The sequence below is a fragment of the Hyalella azteca genome, unplaced genomic scaffold (assembly GCF_000764305.2).
Source record: "Hyalella azteca isolate HAZT.00-mixed unplaced genomic scaffold, Hazt_2.0.2 contig10021, whole genome shotgun sequence".
In the NCBI taxonomy this organism is placed as follows: Eukaryota; Metazoa; Arthropoda; class Malacostraca; order Amphipoda; family Hyalellidae; genus Hyalella; species Hyalella azteca.
Genome location: NW_025940074.1, coordinates 429439 through 442852, shown reverse-complemented (window position 1 = coordinate 442852; position 13414 = coordinate 429439). Strand labels below are relative to the sequence as shown.

Genomic DNA, 13414 nt, shown 5'->3' with positions numbered 1-13414 from the left:
TGCAACCGTGTGGGACGATCAGAGGGAGGGGAACGCCCACGGTTAGTAGACTAGTATCACAGGTGAGAGCTTCTTTTTATGCCGCCGACTCTCAGGTTCAAATGCATGAACGTTCTTCGACACTCTTTTCAAGTGTATATACGAATATATAATAATATATGTTCAAAATAAATATAATATAAATATATAATAATATAAATATAATATAATTAATATAATGTAATATGTATATAAATATATTGATCATTTTCATTAAATTAATATTTTAAGGCCTAATAGCGAGAGTTGTAGTTAGTGGACAAAGGATTCCATATGACACGAAAGGCGTAAAAAACGATGAATGGCAAAGAATCGAGAAACGAGTAGTAACTGAATAATATCTCAAATTGAAACCTTTTAAACAAATGAAGGTACAAGTGGAGGAGGATGACAACTTTTTGTCTCGTTAACAATCAAGTCGCAATCAGGAAGAAAAATGGCGCGGGCAGGTTTTAACAAAGCTCTCATCCTAGACGAGGGAGTACGTAAAAAATTCCAAGAGCCTCGCCACAGAAGACGTTTCCATGAGACCCTCTTCAGTTGCAAGGCAAAAACCCAGTGAAGAGATCATGCGACGACGTTCAAATCCACACGTAAGGCAAACAATTCATACTGAAAAACCGCGCGGCTTTGAAGTGGATTGAAAGAGCAAGTAGAATGGAGGTAAGGGGTTGAAAGAACCATCACATGAAATTAATAGGTTAAAATTGCTAGCAGGATCAAATTGATGGGTTTAAAAAACCTGCGGGATGGAGGTAATGGGTTTTGAGAACCAGCGGGATGAAGGCAATGAGTTGAAAGAGCAATGGGGCAGGGCACACTGAGCGTATGAAGCAAGGCTACACCGATACATCTCGCTCGAGGAGGTCGTCAATTCATGCGCGGACCATCATCACAATGATAAGGCAAGCGTAAAAAGTTTCTTTCGGCATAGGGGAATCTTTCAATCTGAGATTCTGAGAGATCATAACTGCTTATCTTGGTGACGATTAAGATGTATCACAAGTGCCTGAACATAAGTTTTACAGGCTAATACGCATAGATGAAAATAATTACTGTGAACATCGCATTATATTATACGTATCCCAAGTCAAGATGCCTCGTTCGTTTCTTCCCAGCTTTAGACAATGCGGGATTATGTGTTGAAAAGTTTCTACGGTACAGGAAATCCATAAATTTTTCCACACGCATGCAAAGGTCGTACCTCATACACCACTCATTGAACTGTGTACACTGTGTACAGGTTCACGCTTTTGCACAGCACAGCCGAACGTGTCAGGAACCAAAACAATACTGCGTGCGCTGCCGTGAAGAAGTAATGCCTTCTCCCACGATTAAGAAGTGAGCGATAAAACAATGTGTGGGGATCTATACGTTCTCTGTCGATCAATCTTCTGTTACGCATGCTTCGGATCAGTCTTTGTTACGCGCTTCTGTTACGTATGTGAAAATACTTAAAGACCTATTAAACTTGATGCTTCCTAATGAAAACATAACTGAAACCTAACTAATTACAAATTAATGTACATATAAGATAGTGCGAAGTTAACGGAGTTTCAAGTGAAAATATGCAATGTGGTTTTCAAAAACCCATCAACTGAATACAATGGTCCAGTTTTGCCTCTAAAATCTTTTCGACACGTAAAGCTTTTACAGATTTGCATTAGAACAGAGAATGATGAAACTGGGATATTAACTGTTTATTAAATTCCGATTGATAAATACGAGAGAACAATTTTTTGCAATTATTTGTAAACACAAAAATCTTTGGCGACAATCGAATCGTGCAAGTGACCTCAGATCGTGTTTGGTACTGTAGTTTTCTTGCATCTCTCAGGCAGCCTACAATAGTCTAGATATTACATGGACTACCACTATTCTGTAGCAGCTTCAGACAGTCTGCTATGTACTATAGTCGTCTGCGTCTCTCAGGCAGCCTACTATTACATGGACTACTACTATTCTGTAGCAGCTTCAGTCTGCTATGTACTATAGTCGTCTGCGTCTCTCAGGCAGCCTACTATTACATGGACTACCACTATTCTGTAGCAGCTTCAGTCTGCTATGTACTATAGTCTTCTTGCGTCTCTCAGGCAGCCTACAACAGCTAGCTATTACATGGACTTCTATTCCTCAATAGGCAATAGCATAAGACAGTCTCTCCTATACCCAGTCGTCTACTCGGTCCAAAAGCTCCACCCGTCAGCTAATCTTCGATTGCGTGCATAATTGACCAACCCGAGAATACAACGTTACACCGACACGGATGCTGCTTTGGGCAACAGCCTGGGGATGATAGTTTCTTCTTTCTTAATTCTCTCCGTTTCATATTTTTTGAGGACATATCCATCACAGAAGATCAATCAATGATTTTTGCCTTTTGCATTAAAAATTTGGCGGCAAAGCAAGCAGACGCAACAAAGAAGTACGACAAAAAAAACATCAAAATAGAATAACGAGAAGTATTTCCTTTCGTTGGTAGCCTCAAAGTACGAACTGGAGATTGAACTTCTGAAAATGAACTCTCGTTGAAAATTCTAACATCAATAACATCACAAATAAGAAGTGCCGTAGACCGCTTACTCAATATTAGCAAAATAGCACCATTCTATCACCGATAATGATATCGTTTTAAAGTTGTGAAAATCCAACGCATGCAGAGATTCAACTTTATTCGAGGCTTATGTTGTGTTATAGCGGGATCTATTGGTACCGCTATAAGCTAAGGGAGTGCGAATAATAGGGAAACCTACGAGTAATTAACCAGGCGCATGTTGTGATCAATGTATTTGAGTATTGTAAAGTTTGCACCTGTTGAATAAACAAACTCTGATAAGGCTAATTGCATAACATATCTTACCCCAAACGTTGGCGGACAAAGCTGCAGTGAAATGACTAGTAACTGAATTTACGAAGTAAGAAAAAGTCAATCTCTAAGAAGTTCGGATGGTTGTTAGACTGCTGACTATTTGAGGAAAAAATGAACAATAAAATAAATAACGAATATCGATGTCCCTACAGTGTCACTTGTATCCTAAACGACAACAAAAACCACTTCAAAAAGACAGACATACTACAACATAAAAATAACAATTTAGAGACTATCAACGCTTTCGCAAGTGAATTAGTCACCACGATGACAAAATTAGGGATAGGCAAGATCAACAATCCTACGGAACTACTTGAATGAAAGTCAGCAGGACATTTTCTCAAGTTTCGTTGGGCAAAATTTTGAAGGGATTTTGCTAATTCGATCCAGTTTTACACTCAATACAACATAGACATGAACGTATGATTGCTAAAATTTTATTTTAATACATCATAAATATTAGAATTTAATCGTGAAGTCCCTACCGATAGCGGTAGACTCTCACGTGGGGTAGCAGACTAGCAGGTGCCACACCGTCAGCGTCACACACACCCACACGACGACAGTCAAGCGGACACTGTTGCCCGGCGCGAGTGACTGAATTGACTAGCTGCCGCTCCAGACATGTCAGACTTTTTTGAAACTCCCGGTCACTGCCACACAGGCAGTTTTTATTGGGTGAGCATAAAACTCATAAAAAATATATATTGACCTAAAAATTGAAGTATTGATTCACTGAGAGAATTCTAATTCTTATTGATACGGGATACCCATATTACGACGTGTTTCAAACTTTCACGATAATAAAAAAGTATCATACAAATCGACCCGGCACGTAACGATCAAATTAAAATGCATAAATTTGCTCTGCAATCAGCTTAGATGATCATTTAAATTTCAAGCTATTACTCGTCTCAAAATATTCCTGTAATGATCATTATGGACTTATTTGTAGGTGTGCAATAAAAGCTCCGTGCAATTGTTCAGCATGAATAAGTTCATTGTGCTAAAAAAATCGCCTAAATTTCCAAAAAAATCAGTTGTACAGGAAAGTTTAATAAAAAACACTTCTAATTCAAATTTATTTGTATTTTTCGTGAGAAGCCTAGTCATGAACATTGAATTATTAAAAGGTGAAGGAAATGTTTAGCCGTAAAAACATGCCATTTCAAGAAATCAATACACTAGGTACATGTACTCATTCCATGTTGCAATATTCTTTCATAGCCTGGACTTGAACAGACCGTTGCATACATGCAAACAGTATGCGAACAGTTGTAGGGGTTGGACCTATGGCAACAGTAGGTACAGACGGCGCCACTAACAGCACCAGCAGTAATACCAGCAGCAGCAGCATGGACTGTGGGTAGGAGTATCAGCAGCAGCAGCAGCAGCATGGACTGTGGGTAGGAGTATCAGCAGCAGCAGCAGCAGCAGTTGGACTGTGGGTAGGAGTATCAGCAGCAGCCGCAGCAGCAGCAGCATGGACTGTGGGTAGGAGTATCAGCAGCAGCAGCAGCCGCCCAGCAGCTCGCCTCACTCAATAGATGTTTGGCTGGCTTCCCGCTACACATCGCAGGCTAGAATGTTCTCGTCGCAAGCACATGTGGGAACAAGCACAAGCACGGGACTGTCTGCTCGGGTAGCAACAGCAAACTCTGCCAGATTTGTCGTAAATAAAGCCTTCGCTGACCTCCTATAGCAACCAAGCCAAATTTCCTTCCAAAATTCAGTGAAGACTGAAGAAAGTTGCGTCATTCGCTCGACGTTGCTCTGTCATCCCGCTCGCTCACTTAAATTTCTTGATCCGGAAAAAGCTGTTGCAATTTAATGACAAACTAACCAGACGTAATTTAGAAGCGATCGTCGCTTGGAGACAAAGAAGTCCAATAATTCACGGAGGAATTCAAGAAACTAGCTGATTTAATGCAATAATCATTATTTTTCTTATTCCTACGAATGAAATATTGACGCAAAATCGGCAGTGTTCTATCGAAATTTTTAGTTATGGACAATTGTCACAGGATAACTCCATGGGGTTTGCTACCAGTATTTGACTACAGGAGCGCATCATGGTAGAGTTTAAAAGAAAGTTTATGAAACTTCATAATTCGATGCGATTCGAAGAATAAATATTTTTATATTACCATCTCTTCAATCGAATATATCCCAATCTTGTAGCTTGAAGAGTCCCGATTCAATGCGCGGTTAACTTGAGCTAAAATAGCTGTTAGATAAATTCACGATTTAAATTTTAAACAGACAAAAAGAGTTTCTAGTTCTCCAAAAACTTTCCTTGTGATCTGAAAACGTCAGTTGATTAGAGTATTTTGAAACTTCGAAAAATAAACCTAACAAGGTGATAACAAGATAACATTAAGTCTGGCTTTGTACATACGAAATGTAGCCTATAATTTTTCAAATGAGCCAAATTCCATTTCCAATTTTCAGTTAGAACACTTTTTTTGAAGCGGTTTTCTTGGCAGGTTTGCCTTGAGCTTAGTTCCTACTAAGAGATTTTTTTTCTTACAGAGCTTTCCTTCAACACAAGCAAGCCCGACTGCCGAGGTATGATGGATCCATTAGTTAACTCAGGGCTGAGGCGTTGCCAAGGGAGAAAAATGGGCTTAGCTTCTGCAATCATGAAAGCTTTCGAAAATGCCGAAGAAAAACCATAATCTCGTTGCATGAGGATTGAACTTCTCGCTGCCAGAAAAGTTTGTAGTTCATTAAAGAAAAAGCAAATTTACTCATATATATGATATGTTTGGTATTCTTAATTGGGAGGGAAATGGTTGATACGTGAAATTTTTATTTCGTTATTATTTTAAATGAACGCAGAACACTGAGCGATAATTTGATTGCTGTTCGCAATAAATCTCTTGACAGGAGGAGTATGAATAATTAATTTATCGACAGAACATTAGGTGTCATGCGAATTAAATCATATGATGAAAAATGAATATTGTTTTGTATTAACGAGACATGCATTAATTATCTCTTGACGGATCGTGCCATGTCATTAGTATTAAATCGTTTGAAAACATACAGACTGTGATCAATAATGTGTGTTTTAAATACTATTTTCTCGTTTGTTCTTATTTATAATAACATGTGCACGATTCTACACCATTCACATTTATTGTCGTGAGGATGAAGGACATTTGCGAGCCACTTTTTCAGACGCTTAGTCATAATTTCTTACAATTTCTAAAATAGTGTTGGAACCAGCAACTAACGTTTAACGTTCCCAGTTCACGTAATTCTTCACGTAAAACGTTTGCTAGCCTATGGGAATAATTTTGAATGACAGTGCACATTTTTATGCCTCAATCATGCAATAAATCTGGTAAAAGTTTGAAACCATCCCCTTGCATATTATTCTTATAAGATGGGCGTGATTAAAAGTCATTTGTTCGCTTATTGCAGAATTTATTCGTAAAGAAATTTTACCAATTCACAGAAAAGGTTAATGAAATAAAATTCTCATGAGAAATTAAAACGAAACGAAATAAAAGTCAGAACAGGTGGGAAGTTGGGAGCTCAATCAAGTTGCCAGTTGAAGAAATAATTGCAATGGTCCGGAACAGACGATGACTCAGCAAGACCATGCCAGGCTTAGCGAGGGCAGGTGTTGCAGCCAGGAGTGTTCTTAGCGATCCAGTCTTGGTAGGCTGCTCATGACAGGTGCAAATTATTATTATTATTCATTAAATCTCACCAGTTCTATTATTTATCATATTCTCCAGTACAACTAATTTTCAATGCACAGAGTGACTATTTTATGTATGCTTGTTCCTCAACCCGCTACAATTTTTACGAATCGTGAATTTCGTTTGATGACAACTGCCACCAATTATAATGTCACTATTGCCACGTGTAATTGTCATTATTCAAATAAACTATTAGCCATACCATCACTAAACCATACGTTTGAAATTTAATTAACTCATTTATTGTGCTGAATAAGGTACATTTTTATCTAAGGTGAACATACCGTGCACAATGTGACAGCATCTTTAAGTTCGTGTTTTAAATATTTTAAATTGATTGATAAACGGAAAAAGTTTTCCATAAGTTACTTTTAATTTTTTGCTTGTGACTGTGATCTTATGAGTACGCTTGTTTCAAGTGAGATGTAGCGAGTCCTGCGCAGAAGGTCACGCATGCCGGAAATTTTGTTAGTAAGGTCACCTGTGACTCGGGCGTAGACGCCTGGCACGCCAGGGTCGCCGCAGCCTGCGCCGAAGGACACGACGCCGATGAGCTCGTAGTTCGCGCCGTCGGGGGCAATCAGGGGGCCACCGGAATCTCCCTGAGGACAAAACCGAGGAATTTCAATATAATATCGGAGGACAAAACTGACTAAATTCAATAGGATGATAGAGGACAAAATGAAAAAAAATCAATGTAGCAATGGAGGACAAAAAGAAAAAAATTGCAATATAATAATGAAAAACACATAATTCTCCCTGTCTTAAGGATGCCTGGCACAGTCTGGAGTGAGTGCCATACCTGACATGAGTCCTTGTTGCCCGCAGCAGTGCCGGCGCACAGCATGTTGCTGGTGATGGTAGCACCGTACACAGCACGGCAGTCAGCGTTGCTCACCACTGGGATTGTCACTTCGTGCAGCACCGCAGGTTGATTGCCACCTTTAAATCAAATCATCTTTACTATTGACGTAATTAAGAGGCTATATTTTTCGTGTATGTGATGGCCTATTTGGTCTCAAATTTGAGCTTTTTTGCGAGACCAAGATTCTATATAAACAATCATATGTCTACTCCGGCTAAAAATGGATGTCTGAATAAATTATTACTACTTTTTTCAACACAATATCCTGATCAGTTATTGGAGAAGTTGCTTGACATCACTTGGGAAGCTAGAGGTAAGAGTGAGAAGTATTAATTTGATGCAATGTCTCACCACAAAACTGATCTATAAACGAACGGGTTGATATTAAACAGAGTATTATGAAAGATTCCATTACAGCTTGCATTCAGAAACACTGCTAGAGATAGGCATCAGTCTGCGGATAGAATTACATCAAGACGCAGAAATAATTTTTATTTGCAATATTTCTCAAAAAACTTTCCTTGTGATCTGAAAACGTCATTTGATTACTTTCTAATGACGCAAATATTTGTTCTTTACGCACTGAATGTGTTTATTTAATATTTTGGTTATCATTATATTATTCACATACGAGTCAGAGTCACAAAATTCAATTAGTCACCAGTATTTCTGCGTCAAGCATTGCAGTCTCTGACTCCAGAGGTTTGGAGCCACAGAGTAGTATAGTGTTCGTATGACGCACCTGATGTGACCTTATGACCTAACGACGAGTGTAGGACTTCCTAATCCACGCTCACGCTGATGCGCCGCCTTCGCCGCCCTCCGTCTCCCAGTCGTCGATAGGCAGGTCGCCCCACCCTCGGGTCCCGGAGGTAACGTTGAACGTGTTCCGTCCGTCTGCTCTCCTTTGGGCCAGCTGATGTGCGTCTATATTTTATTTATTGTATAACGCACCTGACGTGAGAGTATATTATTTATTGTATAACGCACCTGACGTGAGAGTGCCCCAGCCAGAGACGGTAGCGTTGGTGCCGACGTAGGTTGTGTTGCTGTCGGGAAGACACACTGGGCGCACTTGCACCGCTGGGTCTGAGAAGTTCAGAGGCTTGATCTCGATGATGGCCAGGTCGTTGTCCATGGAAGCTGCAAGTGAACACGACGATGGACGATGGACATCACTTGAAAATTTTGCTTCCCTAATTTAGAGATCAGGACAAATTTATACATAAATCAGGCAATTTATTTCATCAATCAAATGAACAACAAAGACAAAGCTATTAATCCAATCCAGAGTTGAATGTAAAAATATTTAGAGAATTGCTTCACTCGTTATTTATTCCGTATGAAGATATGCTGCATTAGCGAGTTATATTTTTTGAAATTCCGATGCAATTTAACGTAAAACTGTCAGGTTACATTTCACAGAAGGGTTGAATTCAAATATAATATATACCCATTCGTATTGCATACCACGAGGGGTCTAGAGCTTTTCAAGTATTCATATCTGACTGCCGTAAAAATTGTGTTCGAAATTAAGCCCAGAGACTCACGAGTGCCGTAGCTAGGGTGCATGGTGATCTTGACCGGATCTCTGATGATTGCACTGGCTGCGTCATTGAGGGTAGAGTGGGCGCCCAGCATGACGTCGAAGCTCGATGTAGTCTCACTGCAACGGGAATGCGATCGTGCGTCAGTGTATCGCTATAATTTTATTGATTACTTACATTTTAAAGCGAGCATTCTCTACTCCGGTGGTACATTTTAAAGCGAGCATTCCACTCCGGTGGAAGTCTAGTAGCTACTTGAAACTATCGTCAGTCATGAAAAGATCCGGTCAAATGACATGATTTTAGATCTTCTATGAGCAAGGCACGAAAGGAAAAGAATCGGCGACAGGCCACATCAGGCCTACACTTCAGCGCCGACATCACTATGTTATGTTATGTATATATGGAGATTCGGAGGTCCAGGGCCCGGAGCGTCAAAAGCTCCTGCGCTTATCATAAATGCTTTTTGATCGTGTGTTCTAATTTTTGTTCTGGGATTGGAGCGTTTAAGTCTTCAAAAACGCTCGTTATTAGCCGATAGAGTAACGAAACGTAATAACTATTATTTATCTGAAAATATTGAAGTGGTAACGTCATATGAGCTCGCAAGCCTTCGTGACTTGTTCTACTTTGGTTTACATACACGTATAGCATCCTGATTCTTGCAAATTATCTACCGAACATTACAAAAAACATTCTCACACATAGACACATTACTATAATTGCTAATCGTCATGTAGCTCGAAAACTTTAGATTCGTGAAAAGATTTTGTCTAAAATATGATTATTTGCCCGACACTCCAATGCTGGAGAGAAGTTAAGCATTGGATATTTGCAAGTAGTTGCGTTCATTCCCTTCAATCGCTTGGATTGCTCATAATCCATACCGGAGAGTCTCAATAAACTGAAAAATCTCAGCAGGCAATGCCAGGTTGATTCAATGTTGAAACAACGTACTTCGCGAAGTTGAAATAACGTTGGATATTAGTCCATAATAAAAGTAAATAAACGTAATTTTTTCAACGTCGTACATTTCAACGTTGTTTCGACGTTGAAATCGCGTTGAATTCTGACGTTGAAATGAAATTAATAAATGGTTTCATCAGGTTTAAATGTTCTATCATGAATGTCATTGTATAATTCTGGAATAATATTCAACGTTATTTCAACTTCGCGAAGTACGTTGTTTCAACATTGAATCAACCTGGCATTGCCTGCTGAGATACTTTTAAAATATTACAGTTCCATGAGTAATACTTATTATTCACCCTTTAACGCAGTGAGCAGCAGTGATGATGTATCTGTCGCAGATGAGAGTACCACCGCAGAAGACCTGACGCTGTGTACCAGGTTGCGCTGGGGCGATGAGCCCGACCTGCCACGGGTATTCGTTCACTTCAGTTGCAACGCCACCGACGATTCGGGATACTCCACGGTTAGCGATTCCGCACCCTGGAATTAGTACATGTTAGGGTGTTTTTCAGGGACTCTTGAGGCTTCTCTGAACGGGGTATTTTTAACTGCATACAATTGAATTAGTACATTTTAGGGTGTTTTTCAGGGACTTTTGAGGCTTCTCTGAACGGGGTATCTGTTAAATGCATACAATTTGAACCAATGAGCTTGAATTGAATGAAATTAAGCAAGTATCAGTAGTATCACTATCAGCATGAGAATACTTGAAGCTATCAACTATAGTAAATGCCAAAACACAGCTCGATGCGAAGATAAATGCACGTCGAGCAATTCTTCCTACATGGAAGAATTTATTTTACGACGCCCCTGATATGCCTCTATTGATATTCAAGTATAAATTCAGCATTTCAACATACGGCATGTTGAGTTTGTTCCGGTAGAGCTGGTCGCGGGCTTGGTGGTAGTGGTAGGTTTGGTGGTGGTCGTGGTGACGGCGGCTGTGGTAGCAGAAGAACGCGAACAGACGTTGCAGTTGAAGACGCCAGAGCTGCTAGGTTGGTTGTACCTGAAGGCTACAGCCAACCGAGACGATGCGTAGTTCGTGTTCGAGGGACCAGTCCTGCCCGCGTACCTATTTGACGTGGGAGACAAGAGATGCATGGAAATTTTGTTGGGTCATTCTTAAGAAGGCTAAGATTCAAATTCAATCGTTAATTTAGGTCGTGAGTATCAATATCGGTGGGGCATAGTCATATTTTAAGCTCAATCAAATTGGTCACGTCAATTTTATACTGCCAACGTTTTCAACGCTTTCCTTTCATTTTTTTTTATTTATGTCAACGGACAAAAATTATCATGATGAAAAATACAAATAAATTTTGACACATATGTCCAACCAAATCATACTACATATTTCTTTAATCACTTACGTCTCTTTTCTAATTTCGAAGCTATCGGCTAAAATCATCTTTTTATCAGTATTTCAGTAAATTATATGTATATACGTACATATACATATCTTCCTATGCTGTACGATCAAACCGTTGGTCTTACGTGTATCTATTCGCAGACTCGAGTTTTTCAGTGACAAGGAAGTCTTCTCCAGTAGCCAAGTTGAAGGTTGAGCACGTCATGGAAAGCTTCGAGCCATCAGTGGACTGTGAATACCACATGAAACTCTTAGCAGAGAACTGCGTTTCCATCGTCATCTTAATTTAAGTTAGTACCAATTGAATTCCTATTTGGACAGAATGTAAACAATAGTTTAGAAGTATTTACTGCTAAAATTTAAAATTCCGTTTATTCGTGGTTATTCGACTAATAGAACAAATTAATTTTGTTGAAACCGAACCCGTTCATGGTAATAACCCTTGGCATAACCACCGCGTAAGTGAGCATTTTTCATTCACTTATACTATTTACTGCGGAAAAATACGATTTACTAACAGTGAAGACCCAACCACATGGAACGAGGGCCTTGGGAGTGACGACCAAGCGGCGGCGAGTGCCGATATCGCTGATGGACACGCAGCCTCCTGCTGGGACAGACACCTGCGTGTATGCATCCGAAGCCGTCGCAATGGTAGTGCAGGCTGGAGCAGTGGCTGTAACACAAGAGCAGTGGCTGTAACACAAGAGCAGTGGCTGTAACACAAGAGCAGTGGCTGTAACACAAGACACACCGTATTCAGTGTGGCTCTGTTCACAACAAGAAAAAAGAAGAGATAACGTGTGCATGCCCAAGCTTATTAATGCAAATATCTTCAACCTGACTTCAAAATAATTTCTTACCTTTTGGTTCGATGGGCGCAAGCCGACTCGATTGCGGGAAGCCCTGAGAACAGACATTTAAGAATGACGAAACTATTAGTCCGCATTAAGATGATTTCTTGATTTGTATTTAATATTCCATAATGTTTAAATTAATAATGTTTACAATTATAATTTATAATGTTCCATAATGTTTACAATTATAAATCTTTATTCGATAAAAACGTGTCGAGCTCAAGACTTACCAGAGCACAAGTGCTCAGAAGCACCACGGCGAAAATACCACGCATGTCGATTTTGAGCAGAGACAAGGCAAGGCTAGTAGTCGCTCTACCTGGCTAGGCTGAACTCGAAATCCAAGTCGTTGTGTTGCTCTTTTATAGTCATGGCACTCGAAAACGATCAACGATTTTTCCTTTCACGCCGCATCGAATGCATTGACATTTCAATTCCTAGTATTACATTGACGAGGTCGTTTTTGGGATTAAATAGAGCTTGATTGACGAAGCGTATTGAGTCTTTCAGTTTCATTGCCACAACCACCAACGTTTGCCTGCATATGACACTTGCGGCTTAGCCTAACATATGTGCTATTAATGCTCTCTATATATGAAGTTCCGAAGTCTTCTCTCTCGAATAGCGATAATGGAAATGTATGTAGACATCATTGCACTGGAACACATTTCACAACATTTATAACAGCCTTTCTCACTTGCGGTGTGACAATGATCTCATTTGAACCAAAGAGTACGACGATGAGTTGCATTTCATTTCGAAGCACCTGCATTCAGACGACCACATATTCATGATCATCTATTTCGTTTGTTGACGCAGCCGCTTCAGCGGCTCATTCAGTGTCGTGCACTGAACTTGATCGACTCTGAAGTATTTTAATTGAACTTGGAATTTGTTTTTCGTTTTATTCAAGAAAGTAATTTAGTAAAGTTAATTTAGAGTGCTGTTACTCTGATAATTGCGTTGTCATACGCAAACGCTAATAATATGCATAAATAAATCTGAATTACACCCTAATGCTTCCCACATAATTTGCCAAGTCTTTACATAACATAACATACCATAGCGATGTCGGCGCTTTCCGCTTGTTTACGTTTAGATATTGTTGAATGATAGAATAGAATAGAAGTGTCGGCACTGAAGAAATAGGCCCATGGCCTGTTGCCGATTCTTGTTCATA

General features: G+C 39.7%; 1 protein-coding gene and 1 long non-coding RNA gene across 2 annotated transcripts; both read right to left on the bottom strand.

The window, feature by feature from the left end:
* Positions 1-2808: 2808 nt before the first annotated feature.
* LOC125178471 lies at positions 2809-3054 on the bottom strand. Its single transcript, XR_007156915.1, has 2 exons — positions 2900-3054; positions 2809-2850 (listed from the first exon to the last, which is right to left on the bottom strand). It is a non-coding gene; the product is annotated as an uncharacterized LOC125178471 (long non-coding RNA).
* Positions 3055-6323: 3269 nt separating this feature from the next.
* LOC108674569 (trypsin-1) lies at positions 6324-12580 on the bottom strand. The gene is made up of 11 exons (XM_018162537.2): positions 12465-12580; positions 12241-12283; positions 11896-12053; positions 11503-11606; positions 10866-11080; positions 10302-10485; positions 9037-9152; positions 8477-8629; positions 7424-7563; positions 7103-7223; positions 6324-6582 (listed from the first exon to the last, which is right to left on the bottom strand). The coding sequence occupies exons 1-11, from the start codon at positions 12507-12509 to the stop codon at positions 6527-6529; spliced, it is 1335 nt and encodes a 444-aa protein (XP_018018026.1). The 5' UTR covers positions 12510-12580; the 3' UTR covers positions 6324-6526.
* Between the last annotated feature and the right edge of the window lie 834 nt (positions 12581-13414).